Consider the following 25,999-nt stretch of genomic DNA (forward strand, 5'->3'; position numbering starts at 1 on the left):
GGAGAAGAGATGACTGGGGGGGGACATAACAGTTTTCAAGTACATAAAAAGTTGTTACAAGAAGAAGGGAGAAAAATTGTTCTCCTTAACCTCTGAGGCCAGGACAAGAAGCAATGGGCTTAAATTGCAGCAAGGGTAATTGAGATTGGACATAAGGAAAAACTTCTTTACTGTCAGGGTAGTTAAGCACTTGAATAAATTGCCTAGGGAGATTGTGGAGTCATCATTGTCTAGCCTACTCTTAAAGGCTCCAAACACCTTTCAGCAAGGATCTAAATAATACTTAATCTTTCTTTGTGTGCAGGGAACTGGACTAGAACCTCTCGAGGTTCCTTTCAGTTCAATAATTCTAACATCCTCTAATTTGGCAAATTTCTCCTTCAGAATCCTCAGTAGTCTGCATCTCACACCATAATATAGACATGCTCTACTGTCACACAGATTGCACTGTGTAACTATGAGGTCTCAGAGAGAGAGGATATTCCTTGATACTTCTTATTTTGTGAACACCCATGTTCTTTCTATTCCAATGGAGATTACTAAGTGAATTCCATACATTCTTTTCTCTTTACACCACTTCTATATCCTATCAAGCTCATTGTCCCTCAAAAACTCTGTAACCCATATTAACTCCTCTTCATAATATCCATTTCCTTTTCTTCCATGTTTTCCTTCTGCCCTCCAATTTCATGCCCTTCTCTGCCTACTGAGTACCCTCCTACATTATCACCAGTATACAAGCAATCCAACCAATACAGGTTTAAATGGGCTCTGGCTGCAGCAGGATTACTTTCCTACTTTCAGGGGTACCCAGCAAGAAGAAAGAACAGTCCTCCAACAGACTCAGATGTTAAGTGGGTAGATCAACTCCTATGAATAAAAACTCATCCAGATCAACAAAAGAGGTCGGGCCCAGATTATTTCATATTATTAGACAGCCTCATAAACTGTTAAGTGTCACTCTGGGTTCAGTACACATCTCAGTTGACAGATCTATTTCAGAAGACAGAAGAAATACTGGACTGCAAGTGGGACCACCCAGCCATTAGTAGTAGTGACAGAACCTATCCTGGACCTATCAGCAACACATTAACTTTAGGCAGACCTCTCACTGGAGCTACCACTTAATAGCCTGACATTCATGCAGATAGGAACGTCATGGATATAGACAGTACTCCTATTTCTCCCAAGAATAGGATAATTTCTAGGGCTCTCAAACAATTTAAAAAAATTCATCGTAATTAATAGCAAGATTAAAAAATAATCACAATTAATTGCAGTTTTAATCACTCCGTTAAAAATAGAATATTATTTATTTAAATTGTGTGTTTTCTACATTTTCAAATATATTGATTTCAGTTACAACACAGAATACAAAGTATACAGTGCTGAATTTATTTTTATTACAAATATTTGCACTGTAAAGAAGATAAACAAAAGAAATAGTATTCAAATCACCTCATACGAGTACTGTAGTGCAATTCCTTTATCTTTCAAAGTGCAACTTACAAATGCAGATTTTTTTTGTTACATAACTGCACTCAAAAAAACCCATTATAAATCTTCAGAGCCTACAAGTCCACTCAGCCATACTTCTTGTTCAGCGAGTTGCTAAGACAAACAAGTTTGTTTACGTTTATGGGAGATAATGCTGCCCGCTTCTTATTTACAATGTCACCAGAAAGTGAGAACAGGTGTTTGCAAGGCACTGTTGTAGCTGGCGTTGCAAGGTATTTACCTGCCAGATATGCTAAACATTTGTATGCCCTTTCATGTTTCGACCACCATTCCAGAGGACACACCTTGCAACTCCAGCTACAACAGTGCCATGCAAATGCCTATTCTCACTTTCAGGTGACATCGTAAAAAAGCAGCAGGCAGCATTATCTCCTGTAAACGTAAATAAATGTTTGTCTTAGCAATTGGCTGAACAAGAAGTAGGACTGAGTGGACTTGTAGACTGTAAGGTTTTACATTGTTTTATATTTGACTGCAGTTATGTAAAAAAATAATTGTACATTTGTAAATTGCACTTTCATAATAGAGACTGAACTATCGTACTTATATGATGTGAATAGAAAAATACTATTTCTTTTGTTTATTTTTTTATAGTGCTAATATTTGTAATAAAAATAATATAAAGTCAGCACTGTGCGCTTTGTATTCTGTGTTGTAATTGAAATCAGTATATTTGAAAATGTAGAAAAACATCCAAAAATATTTATAATATATTTAAATTGGTATTCTATTATTGTTTAGCAGTGCAGTTAAAACTGTGATTAATTGTGATTAATTTTTTTAATCGAGTTAACTCAAAACCAATTAATTGCTCACGTTAACTGTGATTGACAGCCCTAATAATTGCTCAAACTGCTCCCTGACTGCCACAATACCCTTTCCATCCAATAACTAAAGCTGACCACGTGCTAGTGACAAGGGACCACAACCAAAATCTCAACATTGAGGCTACGTATCAACATCTTTAAAGGCTAAACCCTCACTGACATGGTTAAAAAGATGCTCAAGTTTTAAATCTCTCCAAGACCCCATTACAATTTCAGAAGCATTCAAAGCCACCGGGGAGAGGCATCTGCATCAGCTATGCTTCCATGAGGAGGAAAAAATACTTAAATATACTTCCTCCAACAAATTATATTGGAGGAAAAACAAACTCACACTTGAGAGAAAAAGCATAGACCAAACCCTAAAATTACAACCCTTTTTATGAAAAGCCTAATCTGATCAGAACAATTTCTTGTTCTCTATGAGAGAATTCTTTATGCACAGAACCAGACAAACTAAATAAGAGAAGAAAATATAAAACTCTAGCAAAACAGTATCAAATTGAAAGAGTTAAAAGACTAAAAGAAATAAAATAGTTGTAGGTATAGAAAAGTAATATTTTTGCTATATGCATATATTAACTTAGAAAGTTACTTAATCAGCTTCAAGCCTAAGAGATGCTTTAAAAAGAAAAGAAAAGGGGGGGCTAATAGATAAAGAAGAAGTTGAAGGCCAAACAGACATCAAGTGCCTGGATACAGATAAAGGGCAAACCACAAGATCTAGAAACCAATGTCTACCCCCTTCCTGCTTTTGCTAAGGCTATGTGCCAACCTAAGTTAATTAACGGGCCCAGTAGTCGGGAGTTGTCTTCCTTGAAAGGAAAAACCCCTGATTAAACAATCCCGTTAGAAAAAGGTCAAAAAGGCACCTTAAAAGACGCATGCTTAATGAGGTGTTAGAATATTATCGCACACCCTGCATAGAAAATTGGTTCATTAGCATGAACATGGAATGACGTTTGTATGAAAAAGACAATGTATGTAGTAGGCGGTCGCGAAAGGTGTAAACCTTTTAGTACCCAGCCAATGGGGAACGAAGGGAGGGATTCTTTCGGCCGGGATAGGAAATATATACTGCTGAATAATAAAGGAGGGGCGCGCTCCTTTCAGAATAGATTTTTTTTTGTTCTGGAGTTGTGCCCAGCTTTGCAAACCTGTTAAAGAAAATAAAAAGTAGGGTTTTTTTTACTCTTTATCTGTATCCGATGTTCTTTATTAAACCTTTTTAGTCAAAGGTATTTTTTTTTACAAAATGAAGAAAGATTTGCTATCACCACATCATCTTGGTTTTCCTCCTAAATCAATCTCAAAAAGAAACTTGTTACTTACTGGTTCTTCAAGATGTGTGATAGACACATGTATTCCACTTAGGTGTGTGCACACCCAGCGTGCCGGAGACAGATTTTTCCCTAGCAGTACCCCATATCGGGGTGGCGTTCGCACCTCATGGCTCTGGCTCCTACCCTGGCTCTATGAAATGGTGCCACCCCAGTCCCCCTTAGTTTCTTCACACCCAAAGTCTATGAGAGGAAATTCCAATGCAGAGAGGAAGATTGGTTGTGAAATACACATCTGTATCACATCTTGAAGAACCACAGTTACAGTAATAACCTTTTCTTCTTCAAGTAAATGCAGACGTGTATTCCGCTTAGGTGGCGGGTCTCAGAGACCATTGAAATAAGAATCACAGGACCACTTTTCCAAGGCCTCGATCTGCTCTAGAAGATGCAGTAACAACAAAGTGGTCCAATAAAACCTGTATGGATGACTACATAGCTGCCCCGCAAATGTCCAGTAAGGAAACATCACTGAGGAACACTATCAGTGTTGCCTGCACTCTTGTGGACTGAGCCCATATCCGCTGAGAAGGCAGAGCTGAAGTGATCTCGTAAGCAGCCCTGATACAGGATGTTATCCATCTTGAGATGGTTTATGCAGGGACCAGACCACTTGCCTCTACATGTGATCTGCATATCACACGAACAGGTGAGGCAAAACACAAACAGTTTAGCCATGGCTAGATAAAAGGCAAGATATTGCCTGACATCCAGAGCATGGAGGCGCTGGTCTTCTGGGGAAGAGTGAGGCTTAGGGAAAAAACACAGGTCATTGGACCATCTGATTCAGATGAAACTGAGGAACCACCTTGAATAAAAAGTTGGGGTGTGGTTACAACTTTACCTTGCCCATGGAGAACTGAGTGTAAGGCAGCACAGCCATGAGGGCCTGCAACTCACAAACCCTTCTTGATGAAGCAATGGCTACCATAAATGTGGTTTTCTGAGACAGGAGGGGCAGCAGGCAGGCCACATGGGGCTCGAATGGAGGACTCACCAGAGCTGTCAGGACTGTGTTTAGGTCTGACAAGGGGACTGGTTCTAGGACCAGAGGATGTAAGCAGAGAAGCCCTTTCAGAAATCTCATCACCATGGCAGTGGAAAAAACTGACTTCCCTTGAATTAGGACATGGAACATTGATATTGCTGCCAAATGCACTCTCAGCAAGCTGAGCACAAGGCCTGATTTCTGGAGATGCAGCAAGTACTCCAGGATGATCTGGATGGAAGCCCCTGTCGGTTGAGTCCCGCAGGCCAAGGACCACACCAAGAATCCCTTCCACTTCGCTAAGTAGACCATTCTAGTAGAGGACTTCCTACTGTTGAGTAGGACTTGTTGGACAGCTGACGAGCACTGGTCCTCCTCTTCATTCAGCTATGTAGCAGCCACACTGAAAGGTGCAGGGAGCTCATTGCAGGGTAAAGGGTGTGGCCATGATCCTGAGTGAGCAGGTCGGGATGGCAAGGAAGCGGTATGGGAAGCTGAACTGACAGAGCAAGGTGGTCTGAGAAAGAGCACGGTCTCAGCCACACAAGAGCAACAAGCATGGCCCAATCCACCTTGAGCTTGAGGATGACCTGCAGAATGATCAAAATAAGGGGAAAAGGCATAAAGACCAAGCTGCAGTGGAAAGCATTGGAAAGAGAGCCCAGACTGATGCCCCCACAGGGAGCAGAATAGTTGACACTTGTTTTCCCTCATCACAAACAAATCGATCACAGGGATGCCTCATGTTGTGAAGATGACCCAGAGTGGTGGCACTCAACCTTTCCAGACTACTGTATCCCTTTCAGGAGTATGATATGTCTTGTGTACCCCAAGTTTCACTTCACTTAAAAACTAATTATTTACAAAATCAGACATAAAAATACAAAAGTGTCTCAGCACTTGCTTACTTTCTCATTTTTACCATATAATTATAAAATAAAATCAATTGGAATAAAAATATAGTACTTACATTTCAGTCTGTAGCATATAAAGCAGTATAAACAAGTCATTGTCTGTATGAAATTTTAGTTAGTACTGACTTCGTTAGTTTTATAACAGGCTGCATAAAAAGCACTAGGCAAATATCTAGAGGAGTGGATGTACCCTCTGGAAGACTTCTGTGTACCGGTCAGCCTCACTTCAATCCCTGGAAAAATCATGGAGCAGATCCTCAAGGAATCCATTTTAAGGCACTTGGAAGAGAGGAAGGTGATCAGGAACAGTCAACATGGATTCACCAAGGGCAAGTCATGCCTGACCAACCTGATTGCCTTCTATGAAGAGGTGACTGGTTCTGTGGATGTGCGGAAAGGGGTGGACATGATATACCTTGACATTAGCAAAGCTTTTGATACAGTCTCCCACAGTATTCTTATCAGCAAGTTAAAGTAGTATAGGTTGGATGAATGGACTATAAATAGATAGAGAGCTGGCTAGATCATCGAACTCAATGGGTAGTGATCAATGGATCCATGTCTAGCTGGTAGCCGGTCACAAGCGGAACGCCCCAGGGAGCAGTCCTGGGGCCGGTTTTGTTCAACATCTTCATTAATGATCTGGAGGATGGGGTAGATTGCACCCTCAGCAAGTTTGCAGATGACACTAAGCTGGGGGGAGTGGTAGATACCCTGGAGGGCAGGGATAGGATACAAAGTGACCTAGACAAATTGGAGGATTGGGCCAAAAGAAATCTGCTGAGGTTCAATAAGGACAAGTGCAGAGTCCTGCACCTAGGACGGAAGAATCCCATGCACAGCTACAGACTGGGGACCAACGAGCTAGGCAGCAGCTCTGCAGAAAAGGACCTGGGGGTTACAGTGGATAAAAAGCTGGATATGAGTCAGCAGTGCGCACTGGTTGCTAAGAAGGCTAATAGCATATTGGGCTCCATATGTAGGAGCATTGCCAGCAGATCGAGGGAAGTGATTCTTCCCCTCTATTTGGCATTGGTGAGATTGCATTTGGAGTATTGTGTCCAGTTTTGGGCCCCTCCACTACAAAAAGGATGTGGAGAAGTTGGAGAGAATCCAGTGGAGGGCAACAAAAATGATTAGGGGGCTGGAGCACAGGACTTATGAGGAGAGGCTAAGGAAACTGGGCTTGTTTAGTCTGCGGAAGAGAAGAATGAGGGGGGATTTGATAGCAGCCTTTCACTACCTGAAAGGTGGTTCCAGGGAGGATGGAACTAGGTTGTTCTCAATGGCAGTAAATAACAGAACAAGGAGCAATGGTCTCAAGTTGCAGTGGGAGAGGTCTAGGTTGGATATTAGGAAAAAGTTTTGCAGTAGGAGGATGGTAAAGCATTGGAATGGATTACCTAGGGAGGTGGTGGAATCTCCATCTTCAGAGGTTTTTAAGCTGCGGCTTGACAAAGGTTAGTCCTGCTTTGAGCAGGGGGTTGGACTAGATGACGTTCTGAGGTCCCTTCCAACTCTAATCTTCTATGATTCTACGTACCCCTGATTGAGAACCATTGAACCAGAGAACACAGTCAGGGACCAGTCACGGTTCAGGGAGAAAACCCTGCTGAGATGGTCCATGAGATGATTTTGGACTCTTGGCAAATGGACTGCTACTGGAGTGATGTCCTACTCAATGCAAAACTGCCACAGGTTGATCACCTCCAGACAGAGTAAGCTGGAGTGTGTCCCCTCCCACCCCTTACTTGTTCACATATTACATCACCATGGTATTGTCCATGAGTATGTGAACCACTGAAGTCCGATGTAGTCCTGGAAGGCACGACATGCATTGTGGGATCTATCCCTCTTTCTAGTGTAGTCACATTTTTTCAGGGGAAAGAGCACAAAGGAATGCTGTGGGTGCTATTGCTACTGCACCCCATAGTGGCGTCTTTACATGAACAGCATGTACACTCTCAAGGACCTCAAGGTAGCCCTGGAATCCTTGAAGGAATGCACGGTGTCACCCATCTTGTCCAAGAACAAAATTCTGCCAAAGTACAAGTCTTGTATGGCTTACGAAACAGCTAGAGCAATCCCAGTGTTCTGCAACCAGGAAACCTTCCTCCTGGTTACTGCAGAAGCCATGACCCTGACTGTGGTGTCCACAATGTCAAGAATAGACTGCAGGGCCATTCAGGCAACCAACCAACCCTCCACAACAAAAACTCAGAACTCCTCACATGTGAGCCTTGGCCAACTGCTCCTTGAATGTAGCCATGGCTGATCAATTAAGGAAATCATACTTGGCCTGTAAAGCCTCTTGATTAATGCTCCTTATCTCCATGGACTATGAGGTACATATCTTCCTGCCCACAACATTCAGTCACTTGGAGTCTCTATCCTTTAGGGGTAAACTTGAACCTACCCTGGCCAGGCCTTGCCATTTACTGGCATTACTACCAGGGTTTTCTGGGCTGAGTGGGAACACATGGAATCCGCGCATATGAACAAAGTAGCGCTTCTCCATACATTTTGCCACCAGCAGTACTGAGGCTGGTGTAATCCACGGGGTTCCCACCGGCTATAGGGAGGAACACATTATTGATCAGGAGAGCCCACACTTGAGGACAGCAGCTGTAAAACTTCCACCACTTTGTTTGTGTTCTCTTGGAGGAACAATGCCCAGGGATGCAGTTACTGGTACGTCTTATAATCATCCGGGATAGAAAGGGAAGACGAACACGGTATCATCTGGTGATGAAGACAAAGGTGTTGGCTAAGCCAAAACCAGCTCTCATTGCCAGGAAGACGGATCCAGAAGTGGTTTGCACTGGGACTGACATCAGTACTGGAGCACCCAAAAGTAGTGACATCAGTGAGGGGGCTGAAGAAGGAAGAGCTGCCTTGAGAGCACTTGTGGTATCAAATGCAGCAGGGCCAAAGAGGGTCCCAGTGTCAAGGTCCCCTGCACAAATTCCGGTACTGGCTCCATCCCCAACACAGGAAGGGGAGCATCTGGATGAAGTGCCACCAGGTTTAGCAGCTTACTCCACTGGAGGGGGCATAGGTGGTACAGCCCTGGGAAAATCCTGGACCAACGGTGAGGTCAGGACCAAAAGACAGAGGAGGTCTGCAGCTGCCTGTTATGCTGATGACACAGACACACTTGGTAACAGTAACTCCCTCATCAGTACCAAACTCAGGGGACACACAGAGGCCAGAACTGGAGTCAACAGTACAAGATTTCTGCCCTTCCCACTTGTACCAGAGAAGGGTCAGAGGTACCTGCACCATCCCACGCACTTGACACTGACAACAAGGAATGGCTCCTCCGTCTATTCGGTGAGGCACCTGACCCAGAATGAGAGGAGGCAGCACTCTCCAAGCCGAAGAGCAATCTTTGGCCTGTAAAGGGCCTCAGTACCAGATCAGGCTGCTTGGCTTGTTCAACCAGGTGCTGCTTGAGGCGAAGGCCCCACGCCACCCGAGTCTGCTTTTTAAACAATTTACAAATTGAACAGCGCTCCTTAAAGTGGCTATCACCAAGACAAAGCAAGCACTGCATATGGGGTTTGCTGCTGGGGATCACCCTTCCACAAAAAGGACAGGGGTCTTGCACCAGGCCCAGTACTCCAGGCTCCCTGCTTTACAGGAAGAGTCAATGAAAGATTTACTGAAACCAAATCTAAAATACTGCCAACAGCTAGAACACACTGCCTGCATGGCTCCCTCTCAATTCTGTAAGATATCTCAATCACTATGATCCATTTGGCAGAAGGCCACAACAAACAATCATAAAACGTTTGTACTCTAGAGACACACAATTACTCCTACTCCCAAGAATAAAGATGTCCTATTCTCCTCTGCCTGATGACAGACCTCAAAGTCAACACAAACATCATCAAACAATCATATTTTCCCTACCATTCTCCATCTCAAACAAGCAGGACTCATAAAAGGCGGAAAGATCTCGGAAAAGAACTGAAAAATGAATCCCTTCAGATGTCATGTCCAGATAAACCAAAGAGACCTTCCTACTAGCTGAGAATGCCAAAAGCATTTCAGAAGGGTCAATTAGCTCTTAGAAAATTTTGGTAGTGAGTTAATTTTATCAAATGGTTAGTGACAGAGTATAACTACAACAAGGATGGTCACATTAATTCCACCCTATAATGAAAACCAACCACAAGCAACACATATCTTTACGACTCCAGTTTCCACTCTGGACACATTACATGATCCATTGTCTACAGCCAAGCTTTAAGATACAACCGGATTTGCTCCGATCCCTCAAACAGAGACAAACACCTATAGGATCTCCATAAAACATTCTTTAAACTACAATACCCACCTGGAGAGGTGAAGAAACAAATTGACAGAGCCAGACGGGTACCCAGAAGTCACCTACTACAGGACAGACCCAACAAAGAAAACAATAGAACACCACTGGTCATCACCTACAGCCCCCAACTAAAATCTCTCCAACACATCATTAAGGATCTACAACCTAACCTAGCAGATGATCCCTCACTTGCTCAAGCTGTGGGAGGCAGACCTATCCTTGCTTACAGACAGTCCCCTAACCTGAAGCAAATACTCACCAGCAACCGTACACCATACAAGAAGATCACTAACCAGAAACCTATCCCCCGTTGTCAGCTCTGCCCGCACATCGAATCTAGTGACACCATCACAGGTCCTAACCACATCAGCCACACCTGCACATCTACTAATGTAATATATGCCATCATGTGCCAGCAATGCCCCTCTGCCATGTATATTGGCCAAACCAGACTATCAGTACGCAAAAGAATAAATGGACACAGATCAGACATAAAAATGGTAACATCCATAAACGAGTCAGAGAGCACTTCAATCTCCCAGGGCACTCTGTAGTGGACTTGAATGTTGCCATACTTCTACAAAAAATCTTCAAAAACAGACTTCAAAGAGAAACTGCGGAGCTGGAATTCATATGCAAACTTGACACAACCAAACTGGGTCTGAACAGAGACTTGGAATGGTTCTCTCATTACAAGAAGTATTTCTCACTGTTCACACATTCTCACCTTCTAATCAATGGTTGTGAATAGGCCTCATCTACTCTAACTGAATGGACTTTGCTAACACCTACCCTCCCAATCGTTGTTCCTTACCCTTGGATGTATATATATACACCTCCTATCTGATTTCTGTTTCTTACATCTGACGAAGTGGGTTGCAGCCCACAAAAGCTTATGCCTGCAGAAATTAAAAATGTTAATCTTTAAAGTGCTACAGGACTCTCGTTTTTGCTACAACATACTTAGCTCATCTGCCTTTGCGTGGAGAAAGAGTACCAACCAAGGCCACCCCTTTCTCCCATACTTTTCCACTAGTACTTCTAACTACAAAGATCAGACATTTTGAAGAGGCATGCATACCAGTATCATTGATTAAACGTAAACTCATGTATTTCCTGCACATGGCAGCAGAACCAGAGTGCCACCTGGATAAGGCTGGATAGGGACAGACACACAGATCAGTAAAATACACATTAAACATTTTAACTTTTCTTTTAAAAAAAACCTAAAAGGTTTAATCTACTGAGCTGCCTTTAGAGAACATTATGGTGGCATGATTAGGCAAGCAAAGCTATAAACACCACAAATTTCAAGATGACACAATGCAACCTTTACTCTGCTCATTGTGCACATGCATTATAATATAGTTTTAAATTAAAATGACCACATACTTCTTAAATACATACAAATGTCCATTTCCTACAACTTCAGATGGATATACAGCAACCTGCAGTGATATGTGCTACTCTATATAAACAGACAATCCAGAATCATGGAAGTCAACTGAAATGAAAAATGCAATAACACGCACTACAAAATGCAGCATATGTAAGGATTTAAGTGAAATTGTACATTAACTCTTTCAATAGCAGCTGTACTAAATGGTGCTTTTAATTAATACATCTCTTACTCTAAAAACACTATTATAACTTAACACAAATACTTTTGCCTGTGAAACAGATTTTTATGTTGTCTTCTGTTTTATAAAAAAAAATTAGTGTCCAACTTGCCAGTACTTCTCCAATTAGAAATACGTTTAACTTTCCAATCAGTGGCATAGAAGTGAAAATTCTCTAGACAAATTCTCATTTATTAAAGAAATTTAACAGTATTAAGAATCTGCCATAACTGACTACAAGATACTACTAAACACACACACAGCATGTACTCTAGGGATATTTTATTCAAACCTAATTGCAAGTACATCCAGTTCTCAACAAAAGTAATATTTTAAGTTTATTAAGGCCCTTGACCATAGCTCAAATGAATACAAATAGCTTGTTAAATACTAACAAAGTTACTGTATCTGCATGCAAAAGAAAAGAAACAACCTTGTAAATCCTTTATTTGAAAGCTGATAATTTTGTTTAAAATACACAGCTTGTGAGGAAAAAGCAATTATACAGAAAAATCCCAAAGCCAAATCTTTACTCGTGCTAACTGGAAGACAAGAAGATCTGCATGGAAAAACTGATAATAAAGTTAACCAATTTAACATTTTGTGATGGATATAGGATAATACGGTTGTTGAAAATGCACTTACATTTCCTGATCATTTTAATTCTTTCAATGTGGACTTTTAATATTGCAATTAGCATCCTAGGATTTCTAAAGAAATAGAAGACGAGGGTTTGATATGCAGGGTGGGGGTAACAATCTACGTAGAAATCCAAGAGGCACTCATACATTTCTTTCTAATTCTCACATGGGACCTATATGAAATACGTATTCTTTTAAGTGCATCATTAATTTGTGCAATTCAAGGCATGAGCAATTGAGGGAGGCACCACTCTCTATAAATGCCTCTATATAATCAGTTAGGAACAGACTGGTGACCTACTCCCCACTGGCATAAAGACGACCTGGGACTGATTTCAGGAACTCCTCTAACCAGAGTGAATATCACCCACAAGGACCGCCTGGGAAACGACTCCCCAGCCAAGAGGAAAGTATCCTCCAGCCATTCATTTAAATTCCCCAAACTTTAAGCCCCACTGTATTCTAGGGCACAAAGCCTGAAAGCCCAGTAAATTTTACTGAACATATGATCTAATAAATCGCACTTTGAAAGTATTTTTAAAGTACAATGAGGGACATGAAGTCCAGTTCACAATCCAGCAGCCATGAAATGGCAATTTTGTTGAAATAATAGGATCATGATGGGATGAATCTTGGCGTCAGTTGGTCAGGAAGCAGAGCAGAGCAGCTGCAACTAGAGCAACAGCAAAATCAAATACAAAATAAAACAAATACTTTGCTCTCCCAAAATAATGAAAGACAGACCTTGCCTGCTCCATTTCACAGAGGTTCACAGCAAAGGGGGGAAAGAATCTCAGAAATATATAGTCAGTAGCTGGGAAGCTGTCAGCATTAGATTCAAGACCTACAATATTGAGCAGAGAACATATGGAATTCGAGGAGCCCACCAAAATTGAGCCAAGAGGCATGCAGCAAATGGAAGCAGTTACTCAAGAAAACAGAAAGGAGCATAGATTTTGACAAGTCAAGTATAATTAGCCAGGCCAAAAAAAAATGTGAAGAGCAGCTAGCAAAAGACACAAAAACTAATAGCAATTATTTTTAAAAGTACATCAGAAGTAGGAAGCCTGCCAAACAACCAATGGGATCACTAGATGATCCTGGTGCTAAATGAGAACTCAAGGAAGACAAAGTCATTGCAAAGAAGCTACATTAATTCTTTGCGTCGGTCCTCCCTATAGAGGATGTGAGGGAGATTTCCACACCTGAGTCATTCTTTTTAGGTGACAAATCTCAGGAACTGTCCCAGACTGAGGTGTCAATAGAGGACCTTTCAGAACAAATCTATAAATTAAACAGTAATAAGTAACCAGGACCAGACAATAGTCACACAAGAGTTCTGAAGGCACTCACATATGAAATTGCAGAACTATTAACTACAGAATGTAACCTCTCACTTAAATCAGCCTCTGTACTAGATGACTGGAAGGTAGCTATTATAATGCCTATATTTAAAAAAAAAGGCTCCAGAGGCAAACCCTGGCAATTATAGGCTGGTTAGCCTAACTTCAGTACCTGGCAAATTGTTTGAAATTATAATAAAGAACAGAATTATCAGACACACGAATATCAGAACACAATATATTGGGGAACAGTCAACATGGCTTTTGTAAAGGGAAATCACGCCTCACCAATCTATTAGAATTCTTTGAGGGAGTCAACAAGCACATGGAGGCGGGTGATCCAGTCCATATAGTGTACTTGGACTTTCAGAAAGCTTTTGACAAGGTCTCGCATCAAACTAAGCAGTAATGGGAGAAGAGGGAATGTCCTCTTATGGATCACTAACTGATTAAAAGAGGAAATAGGTAGGAATAAATGGTCAGTTTTCACAATGAAGAGAAACAGTGGGATTCCCTCAAGGATCTGTAACAGAACCTGTGCTGTTCAAAATGTTCATAAATGATCTGAAAAAGGCAATGAACAGTAAAGTGGCAAAGTTTGCAGACAATACTAAATCACTCAAGATAGTTAAGTCCAAAGCTGACTGCCAAGAGTTACAATGGAATCTCACAAAACAGGGTGAGTGGGCAACAAAGTGGCAGATGAAATTCAATAGTGATAAATACAAAGTAATGAACACTGGAAAACATAATCCCAACTCTATATACAAATTTAGAACCTACCACTCAAGAAAGAGATCTTGGCATCATCATGGATAGCTCTCTGCAAACATCTGCTCAATGTACAACAGCAGTCAAAAAAGCTAACAATGTTACGAACCATTAGGAAAGGGACAGATAAGACAACAAAAATATCATAATGCCACTATATAAATCAGTGGTACACTCACACCTTGAAAACGGCAGGCAGTTCTTGTTGCCCCATCTCAAAATAGATGTATTAGAACTGGAAAAGGTACAAAGGAGGACAACAAAAACGAGAAGACGTATGGAACAGCTTCCATGTGAGGAGAGATTAAAAAGACTGGGACTGTTCAGCTTAGAAGAGAGACAACTAAGGGGAGATATGGTAGAGGTCTATAAAAATCACTAATCATGTGGAGAAAGTGAATAAGGAAGTATTATTTATCCCTTCACAACACAATCACTAGGGTTCATCCAATGAAATTAATAGGCAGCAAGTTTAAAACTAAACATAACGAAGTACTTCTTCATACAATGCATAGTCATAGAACTCATTGCCAGGGGATGCTGTGAAGGCCAAAAGTACAATTGGGTTCAAAAAAAGAATGAGATAAGTTCATGGAGGATAGCCAAGATGGTCTAGGATGCAACCTCATGCTCTGGGTATCCCTAAGCCTGACTACCAGAAGCTGGTACTGGATGAGAGGGGAAGGAACACTTGATAATTATCCTGTTCTGTTCATTCCCTCTAAGGCATCTGGCACTGCCACTGTCGGAAGACAGGATACTGGGCTAGATGGACCATTGGTCTGAGCCAGTATGGCCATTCTTACGTTCTCAGGAGTATTTTTGAAGTGTTAAAGTATGGCACGGTGGAGGACCACAAAGGCTTAAATAAAATATAAACCAAATAGTAGCTGTAATGAATATATACCGTAGGAGTACAATAGAACCTCAGAGATACGAACACCTCGGGAATGGAGGTTGTTCATAACTCTGAAATGTTTAACTCTGAACAAAACATAATGGTACCGTACCCTGCAGTCAGTGTCTTCCAGCTGAGGCTTGGAGAGATCTCTGCAAAAGTGGCACCTGGCAGCACTGCCTGGCTTGCAAGCAACTCCCTGCCCTATTCCTGCTTCTTGCCTTTGGGCTGAACTGGGAGGGCCTGCCCCACACCCTTGGCACTACAAACCCCAGCCCTCAGCCATCTTCTCCCCAAGGCTCATCCTGCTCAATGCACTGCTTGCCACGCTCCAGAGGCAGCACGTCGCATGGGGTTGGTGCCAGCCTGCTGCCAGCACCCCTTCCTCTCCTGCCCCTTGCTCTCCCAGAGGTGCTGGCAGGATCCAGGAGTGCAGCCACGGGCATAGCTTGGGCCATATTGGTGCACAGGCTGTGGCCCTTTAAAACTCCTCCAGAGCAAAGCTGACTCCCACTCCAGCTCCCAGCCAGGCTTTGGCTGCAACCTTCAGTTCCTTGCCTTGCAGCATGAGCTGCTCAACTTCAGCAGCTTTCTTTCCTGGGCTCGGAGGGGAGGTCAGGGGTGTGTGAAAACAGCTTCTCCCTCCCCCTCCAAGGGAGGTGGGGTGGGGTCAGGTCAGAGGGGGTGAAACAGAACCCTTGGCTTACAAGATCAACACAGATCCCAGACTGTTTCTGCTCTGCACCATATTTGCTTTCTTTTTTTTTTCCTCCCCTCCGCTGCTGCCTGATTGCTTACAGTACTTCTGGTTTCACAGAGTGTTTGGTTGATCAGTCAGTTCGGAACTCTGGTGTTCGTATCTTTGAGGTTCTACTGTACTTTTGCATGTACACAAGATGGGTTACAGGCAGGCTTTGGAATTACACAAGGGTCACCATGCCAAATTTCTCTAGTGAAGACGAAGCCGGAGAGGAAGGAACACCATAGATGCACAAAGATTCAGGATAGAACTGAATCAAGACAGTCCTCCTAATCTGAGCAAAAGCTAGAAGTTTAAGACATGATGCAAATACCCTTAAATATTTGTAGTTGCAAAACTATCATGACAACCTAGATTCTTTCATACCTCTACCCAGTCAAGCAGGATTTAAGATCTGCTGTCTTTAATTTCCTCTATTTTCTAACAATGTATAAGGCATTTCAGATACAACTGCCTTGTTCTGGGACAAGTGCTGTACAAGGTGTCAATGAGCACATCATCCTTCCAGAGAGGGTCCTCATGGGAAATTCCAGTTTGTCCTCGTTCTGCTGGAAATCAGAATCAGCAAGACTTATGAGGGAGATGGAGAGATATTTGGGTTGCAGTATGATCTGTATGCTGACAGGGGCAAAGAGCTGAGTACTATCTCTGCAATTAAACAGTAAAAGACAGTTACTAACCTGTTGTAATTGTTGTTGTTCGAGATGTGCTGCTCATGTCCATTCCATTTAGGTGTGTGCGTGCCTCATGCACAATTGCCAGAATGCTTTTCCCCCAGTGAAGCCCACAGGGTCAGCTTTGGAGGCACCTAGAGTCGCGCCTCCATGGCACCCTAAGTAGGGCTCTGCCTATACTCCACCTATTCAGTTCCTTCTTGCTGGGTGACTCCGACAAAGGGGTAGGTGGGTGGGTCTTGAAATGGACATGAGCAACACATCTCGAACAACAGTTATAACAGGTTAGTAACCGTCTTTTCTTCTTTGAGTGCTTGCTCATGTTGATTCCAATTAGGTGACTCACAAGCAACCTCCTGCCCCCAGGTGACGGGGTCAGAGTTCAACGTGATACTGACTTCAGATCCATGCTGCTGACCGCTGCATCTTCCCTGGCTTGATGCGTGATGGCATAATGCGCCGCAAAGGTGTGGATGGAGGACCACGTCACTGCCCTACAGAAGTCCTGGATCGGGACTTGGGCCAAGAAGGCAGTTGAGGTCACCCCAGACCCTTGTGGAGTGAGCTGTCAATGGCAGGGCAGGCACATTTGCCAGGTCATAACATGCCCTGATGCATGATGTGATCCAGGACGAGATCCAATGTGAAGAGATCAGGAGGCCCTTCATTCTTTCTGCCACTGCGATGAACAGCTGAGATGACGTCCTAAAAGGTCTCGTTCTTTCGATATAGAAGGCTCTGCTCATGGCTGCTAGCATGTGGTTTGGGGTAGAAAACCAGAAGAAAAATGTCCTGGTTTGAATGAATCTGTGAAATTACGTTCAGATTGGCAGGCAAACCTTATCCTTAAAGAAAACTGTATAGGGAGATTCCGACGTCAAGGCCCTCAGCTCCAAAACCCTTCTGGCCAATGTTATGGCCACTAGAAAAGCTACCTGACATGACAGATACAAGAGACAGCACGTCGCCAATGGTCCAAATGGTGGCCTCATCAGTGCGGACAGCACCAATTTAAGGTCCCGTTGGCGGACCAGTTGATGCGTTTGAGGGAACAACCTGTCTAGGCCCTTGAGGAAGCAACCTACCATGTGGTTCAAGAAGATCGAACAGCCATCCACCCATGGATGGATAGCTGAAATCGCGGTTAGGTGGACTCTAATCAAAGATATCATCAGCCCCTAATGTTTCAAATGTAAAAGGCAATCCAGGACGAGAGGACTTGTTGACATCTCCGGAGAGGTGCCTTTTCGTCTAGACCAAATGAGAATCTCTTCCATTTTTCCAGGTAGATAGCCCTAGTGGAGGGTTTCCTACTTCCCAGAAGGATCTCCCTGACCTGCTCCGAGCGCTCCATCTTCCACTAGTTCAGCCACGGAGCTTCTATGCTGTAAGATGCAGGGACTGCAGGTTTGGGTAGCGAAGATGGCCGTGGTCTTGCATGATCAAGTCTGGCACTAGTGGGAGACTGATCGGGCTCTCTACAGAGAGCTTGAGAAGTGTAGGAATCCAGTGTTGTCATAGCCACGCCAGAGCTATCAGGATCATTAGTGCCTTGTTCTTCCTGGTCTTCAGAAGGTCCTTGTGTATCAGAGGTATTGGGGGAAGGCATAGAGAAGACAACCTGACCATGGAATGAGGAAAGCATCTGCAATTGACCCTAGATCATGGCGTTGGAAAGAGCAGAATTGAGCACATTTTCTGTTGGACCTCATTGCAAACAGATCTATCTGGAGAATCCCCCATCTTCAGAAGATGTCGTTGATCACGTCCAGACAGAGAGAACACTCGTGTGTAGATATTGACTTGCTGAGGTGGTCCACAAGTATGTTCTGGGATCCCAGTAGGTACAAGACTTTTAAGTATATTGCGTTCACTATACAGAAATGCCAGAGGTCAAGGGCTTCCTGACACAGAAGAGAGGAGTGAGCACCACCCTGTCTGTTTACATAGAAAAATCGCTATTGTGTTGTCCCTCTTGACTGCAATTCACTTGCCCTCCAGATGAGGTCTGAAGGCTTGACAGGCAAGTTGTACCACTCTTAGTTCCCTCACGTTGCTGTGGGTCAACACATCTTCCTGTGACCACAGCCCTTGGGTCCTCAGGGAGCCCAAATGGGCCTCCCAGCCCATGTCCGACGCGTTGGTTACTAGGGTAAGGGTGGGGGACGGGTCTGAAAATGGAACTCTCACACATACCACACCCAGTTTAACCACCAGCGGCTACCTTTTCTAAGCTTTTCTAAGCTTTTCTAAGCTGTCCCTGGACTGCCGGTACACCAAGGCCAGACATGTCTGTAAAGGTCTCAGGAGCAGTCTGGCAAGCTAGACTACGTAAGTACAGGCTGCCAAGTGGCCCAATAGTCTTAGACAACTCCTGATTGGTCAGGGGGTGCCATTTCCATTCCTTTAGGATAGAGCATAGGCCAGAAATGAGCTTCTGTGAGGGAGGCCCTGGCTAGGTTTGAGTCTATGACTGCCCCTATAAATTCTATCTGTTGAACAGGCAGTAGGGTTGACATTTGTACACTGATCAGGACTCCTAAGTTGGCAAATATCAGGGTTACTAGCTCTATGTTCGATTGTACCTGCTGCCGGGAGTGATCTTTGATCAACAAGTCATCTAAAACTTGCATCCCCTGTTGTCTGATGAATGCAGCCACCATCACTATGGGTCTAAAGTGACGTCTTTGTTGTGTCAGTATATACAGGCCCAGAGATTTGAGAGTGGCCCTAGAGTCCTTAAGACTATGCAGTCGTGAGTCAGTCTGGTCTGAAAATAAAGACCGACCCTCAAAGGGGAGGTCTTGCACAATTTGTCTGACCTCCTGTGGGAGGTCCGAGGCCTGTAGCCATGAGCTGCAATGCATTGCAACCCCTGAGGCTATGACACCATCCGCCGCATCCATAGCACTCAATGCTCCCTGTAGCGAGGCTTTAACTGTTGTTTTTGCCTTCATCTACCAGGGCTATGAACTCCTTCCTGGCGTCCAAGGGAACAGACTCCACAAACTTCATCATAGCACCCCAGGTGTTAAAGGAGTATCTACTTAATAGGGCCTATTGGTTTGCCACCCTGAGTTGCAGGCCTCCAGTAGAATAAGTCTTCCTGCCAAAGAGGCCCATCCTTTTCAGGTCTTTGGCCTTCAGTATGGGTCCCTGGTTTCCCTGCCTCTCCCTCTCATTCGCTGCAGCAACGACCAGACTCGGTGTGGGTAACTATAAACATACTCGTAGTCCTTAGCTGGCACAAAGTACTTACTTTCTATTCTTTTGGGGGTATGGGGAATTGAGGCAATGATTTGCCACAGTACCTTCATGTTTTTGTCAGTGGTCATAATCAGGCAGAAGGCAACCCTAGCGGGCCCTGATAGAAACAAGAAGTCTGTCATCAGGTCCTCTCCTGCTTCAGAGACTTCCTCCAACTGGATCCCCAGGTTTTGTGAAACTCTGCAAAGGAGGTCCTGGAGGGCCCTGCTGTCCTCTGCCAATGGCGCTGGAGTGGAGCCTGCCACTGTCTCATACGGCAATGGGGAAGATGATTCCCTCACTGGAATGGTATCCTGCCCTTCCACACCATATGGGTCTTGCGGTGCCGGGCATTCCTCCTCTGCGTCGGTGCCGTCAGTGTCTATCTTGGTGTCGATGCTGTATTCGTTGCCATGCACTGGCTCCTCATATGTGCCAGCACCAGACTCAGGTCTCGAAATTGTCTCCAAATGAGCCTGGAAAGATCTACTCCCCAACACGAGAGACAGAGATCAGCCTGACAGCGGGCCATGGGCTTGATGGAAGGCCCAAGGGTCCAAAATGGCCACTGCATTAGGCCTGCCACTTCAGAGGCCAAGGCATGGAGTAGGGGTGAGGCATCTCCCAGCTCTGGTGCCGACTCCTCTGCGACACACAGAACTCTGCCTCTGAGTCCAATTCGGAGTGCTCGCTACAAGGCAAGGGAGGCCAACCCGTGGCTTGTGAGCCATGCAGCTCTCTGCTTATATAAATGCGGCTCGTGAGCGCAAGCAGCTCTTTGCATGCAGCTCTTTGCGGCTCTTTGAGATTGTAAGTGAAATTGACCAGCTGCCACCGAAATTGACGCATCAGCGTGAATTTTTGGTGGAGGGTAAGAGAGGTGTGGCTCTTTGCGATATCTACATCTATTTTTTGACTCTTCGTCTCCGACTGGTTGGCCACCCCTGCTCCAAGGGGACCAAGGTGGTGTGGTGCCCCTCAGTGCTGGAGCGACAGATGGCAGGACATCATAGCCGGTTTCCCTGTGAATGGTGCCGTGTGCTGTCTCAGCACCAGGGGCACTTCCGCCAATGGTCTTTCACCAGGACATGACGGTGGTAGTTCAATGTCCTCGATGAGCTCCCTAGCCACTTCAAAGGTTTACAGGGTAGACAGTGAACGCAGCTCTTCCTCCCCTATTTCCCTGGTCAACACTGGACTCAATGCACCGCTCTGCAGGGTTGGAATCAATGGTGCTGCCACAGCAGCGACACTGCTTGGGTGGCCCGGCACAGAAGACTTAAGTGTGGGTGAGCAACCGCTATCTGCACTCTTCCGCTTTTTCTTAGGCACCAGAGAATGAGAGCGATGCCGTGGCTTTGATGAAATCTTCGGTGCTGGTGACCACTTGCGATGCCGAGGGTCTCGAGCCAGGCTCCTTCCTCAGCACAGTGTCCTGAACTGACCCAACTGCACTCCTGATCGATGCTGAGAAGCTAGGACCGAGCTCCGACTGGCTTGGGGATGGCTGTAGCGCTGCCTCCATTAGAAGGAACTTTAGCCTCTGGCTTCTTTCTTTCTGCCTGTGGGGATGAAAGTCTGTACAGATTTTGCAGCGCTCCTTCTGATGTGTCTCCCCAAGGCACTGAAGACACTTACTGTGTGGGTCACTCTTTGGCATGGTTTTCTTACAAGCCCCACCAGGTTCGAAATCAGGGGACCAAGGCATGCCCCGGCCCCTGAGGAGGGAAAAGGGTATTGATCATACTAATCTAACTATTATCAATCTAACTACTCACTAACTACCAACACTTAATTCTAATGATTTACAGACAACTGAAAGAGAAAACACTGGAGGAGAGACCCTTGCAAAGCAAGAGGCGATAGATTCCAGCTAACCATCACAGATAATAAGAAGGAACTGAGTAGGTGGAAGGTCTGCAGAGCCCTACATAGGACACTATGGAGGTGCGACTCCAGGGGGCTCCAGAGCCAACCCTACAGATATCACTGGGGGAAAAAAAACTTTCCAGCAGCTGTACATGAGTCACGCACATGCCTAACTGGAACTGACATAAACAAGCACTGAAAGAACCACCTTGACTGCCTACTGCCAAACCAAGATGGAGGAAAGCAAGGCTCAATCCACGTAACGTGGAGTTGACGCAGGCAGCCAGAACGAAAAATATGAAGTAAACTGGTGAAAACTGTGACTGATCCTTGCATTCACAGAAGATAAATCTTTAGTTCCAGTGATTTTCAATTTCAGAGGCAATACTGGACCTACATGCTGCTCTTAGATTCCCAGATGATAGTAAAAGGCATTTCATGCTATCTTCAGATATGGGTCTCTCACCTCAAAATTTCACTAGCATAGGGCACTCTAGAGGTATCTGGAACGACTTTGAGGATCACTCAGACACTTCAGATAGTGCAGACAGAATGCAGTGTCACGCTTATTGAGCGGGGCCAGCAGATAACACCTGTCCAGTGAGCTAGCTTCCTATGACTTAAGTACAATTCAAGATACTGAGAATTATCCATAAAGCCTAAATACTCCAATATACACTCTGTCCATTTGCTCCATCATAGCATTTACGGTCAACAAATATTCTTCCTCACTGCTAAACTCCAGTGGGCAGACAACAGAGCAGCATTCTCAGCCGAGGGCACCTACCTCAGGAGGACAGTCCTATTTTCAGTCCCTCAATCCAGTATTTGGCCACCTTTAGAAATGAGTACAAGACAGCAAGTCTTATAAACCGGTAGGAGCTTAAACACTGCTGGATGGGGACACGGTGAGGTTCGTCTTGGATATTTTGGGCTGAAAAAAATTCTCAACTTTGAAATAGTTGCTATATAATTTGTATGTTGTACACAGATAAAATGAATGAACTAATTCCCTATAAACCACTAAACAGGATTCCATGAACATTTGGGAGAAGAATAAAACTAATATCACCAAGACTTCGTAACATTCTAAGATATATTAACTATCACAAAAAGTTTAATATGAAGTTTTAAAAAAATACCAGTTTTTTAATCTGTCACGGGCTTCCAAGTGGGCTCCCACCTCAAAGTTGATCCCTCTTCTATTCGGTGGATGTTTTGTCATTTTGTAAATATCAACACCGCTGTTTTTATTGCCCTGAAAAATGCAATTGAATATCAATCACTAATAAAGACACACACAAAAATAAATCTATGTACTGTAAATCCAAAACATCTAAATGCTTAAAAAGTACTAGCTTAAAGATTCATTGCTCAATGTTTCCTATTAAGTAGGAACAATCTAGTGCTAGTGTCTGGCTGAGATTCAAATCAATATTAAATTCTTTACAACCAAATTTTTATGAGTTACTCTTAGTGAACTGCTAATATCTTTTTGAGCAGGGGAGGGGGAGAGTTTGATGTTAAAAAATTACCCATGATAGCCCATAGAGTGCACTTTCACTGTATTTATGGAAAATATGGTGTAAAAGAAAAATCAATATCAGAAGAGGAACGGCTTTCAAGAACATACAAAGGAACGAAAGAATACAGAACACTTAACTTGATGAAACATGGCCTTTCCCTATTGCCTAACTGTTGAGTTTTGTGATGTTAAATTTCAGAACGAACACACACACCGATCTAATAAACAGGAAAACTGGGGAGGAATCTCTTCAAGAGTTAATTATGTACAGAATTAACATACACTCACAAACTGCCATTTTAATGAGCTTCCTGAAAACATTGAATTAGTTCATTATTTCTCTGCACATTTCAGTGTACCCTCCTAGTGGTATCATCATTGATGCAATAAAGACTAGACCTAAGAATTATTACTGTTGATTTATTTTTGTCAATTCAGATCTAAGGTATTATTTAGTATGTTATTTCCCTTTCCTATATTTTCATAGTGGTGTTCTTTTAGTCTCTCTTGTATTTTACTGGAAACCATTAAAAAAAAGAGACAACCAATGTTGTGAATGCCTCCAGTACTACTTAAAACACACTAAGGAAGTCTTACCTTAGTAGCCTATTAATTTCAAAGTCCACTTAATTGCAAAGTCCAGTTCAACAGCAACTTTTCCTGAAATCTGTACCTCAACATTTTAACCTAAGAATTCAATACAGACTACAACCTACTCCTACAGTCTCTATGCTCAAGTAACTCAAAGTTTTGCATATGAGATTGAAAAGACGGAGACTGTTTAACTTAGAGGAGAGACCTGATGATCAAAGTATACAAAATAAGGAACAGCCTAATAAAAGGTAGATTAGGAACTTTTATTCAGTCTCTCACAGTACAAGAGCAAAGGGACATGCAATGAAAGTGAAAGGTGACATACTGATCAAATTGTTTCCTTTTATCATGAACTCATTGAAATGAGATATAAAGACAAATGTTTAGTAGGATTCCATTAAGAATCAGACTTTTATAACAAGTAAGAATATCCAGGGTTATAATAGTAAGCATTTTTAAAACAAGCAAGAACTTTGGAAAGGATATAAATCCTCAAACATTGTAGCATAAGGCAACATCTAACTATGGAGGCTTAGGAGGAAGCTTTCTCTGAGGGAAGATTTCCCCATAACTGCCTACTACAGGGTTTCTTCCTCTAAAACATGTGTTCTGGCCGTTAACCGAGACAGGATGCTGGACAAGATGAACTAGTGGTGTGATCCTTTCTAGCAACTGCTATGTTCTTAAATAAGAACTGAGCCCTTCTGAAAGTCTAGCCTCAAATTAACAGTTTTGGGAAAAAAGGTATTTTAAAAGCAAAAGTTTATTTTTACTAGAACACAAAAAGAACAAACGCCTTCCTCAAGCAAATGGAAAAAAGTAATTAGAAAAATTCTCATCTAACAATCCAGATAGCATGCAGTGTCGCTGTAACTGTATTGGTTGCAGAATATTAGAGAGATAAGTTGAGTGTGGTGATATCTTTTATTGGACCAATTTCTGTTGGTGAGAAAGAGAGGTGAGAGAGAGAGGTGATGACAATACTCAAGTCTCAGCAAATAGTACCTGACCAAATTCCCACTGAAAGACTCCCACTGGATCAGACCCATAGTGAACGAGAATCTTAATGACGTGGAGGGGCAGAAGAGTCAAATAAGTGGCAAGAGTTGGTGCTGGGCCCAGAGTAAGATGGCACAAGAAAGTCAACCAGCAGGTGAGAGTAGGATCAAGAACCAAGAGGGAAAGAAGAACAATTGAGATTCAAGGAGTAGGAAAGGCCCCTCTTCTGGATATGTGGTGTAGCTTCAAATGAACCTGCACAATCTCTCAGTATTTGTTCTTCAAAGTGTCACTTTTTAAAGGGAGCCACAGTATGGTTACAGCTGTTTTTTAGCTATTAACATTGAGTAGTGCCGGTCACTTCCCAACACACAATCATGGGAAGCATCAAATCACCCTCACTCCCAGCAGGACAGGACACCAAGAACAAGAACTTAACGTTAGTATGCTAGGAGATAGTGCAGAATGATGGTCACTACACTGATTCATCCAATTACAAGCTTTTCTGACTTCAGCTAACATCAAAAACTTCTAAGAGTAGCTTTAAAATAAATAATTTGCAAAGGGGCTGAGTTAGAGCTGGTAGACTGACTGCTATTCTGATCAACTTTTTACATTACTTACCTGAAGCCACTGGCTTACCATAATCAATAGCCCTGACAGCATCTATTTGTTCTCTTCACTGGCGTTTTCTTTTCCCTCCTCCCTCTTCTGAATCTGTAACTGGTTGATCTCAAATGCATTTACCCCATCATAGATAAGAGAAATGTTTTCACTACCCCAGTTCTAGACTATGTTGGGGCAGAAAAATTAAACACTTTCCATCCTATGAAACCCAAGGTCATATATTTATTTCGGTTTCTGATAACTAGTAGATAGCAATGCTACAAGAAACACATTAAATATACCAGAATCTCAGAAAGCAGATAAGATTTCAACACATCATCTTAGCAGACGAAAAGGAGTATCATAAGACCAGCATTCCCGGAACAGCACAAATGTATGGAGATGACAATGAGCTGAACGATTTTCTTCAGAAATATGAACATTTTGCTCCTATTATAAATGCATTAACTATCCCCAACCAATAATAAATATTTTCTTAATGCAGCCAAATTATTAAAAGACTGAAAAAGGGCATAC

At 43.2% G+C, this 25,999-nt stretch overlaps 1 protein-coding gene across 5 annotated transcripts in view; it reads right to left on the minus strand.

Moving 5' to 3' along the window:
* The window catches only part of PHF20 (PHD finger protein 20), a 184,254-nt gene that overhangs the window by 131,661 nt on the left and 26,594 nt on the right, over nt 1–25,999 (minus strand). For all 5 annotated transcript variants that reach the window (XM_067546848.1, XM_067546847.1, XM_067546843.1 and 2 more), the window contains one exon: nt 22,881–22,996. In XM_067546848.1, coding sequence (XP_067402949.1) covers nt 22,881–22,996 — 116 coding nt within the window. The remainder of the gene's footprint in view (nt 1–22,880; nt 22,997–25,999) is intronic.

Source organism: Emydura macquarii, unplaced genomic scaffold, assembly GCF_026122565.2.
Source record: "Emydura macquarii macquarii isolate MOO-44397 ecotype Brisbane River unplaced genomic scaffold, CSIRO-AGI_Emac_v2 contig_1170, whole genome shotgun sequence".
NCBI classification, from domain to species: Eukaryota; Metazoa; Chordata; order Testudines; family Chelidae; genus Emydura; species Emydura macquarii.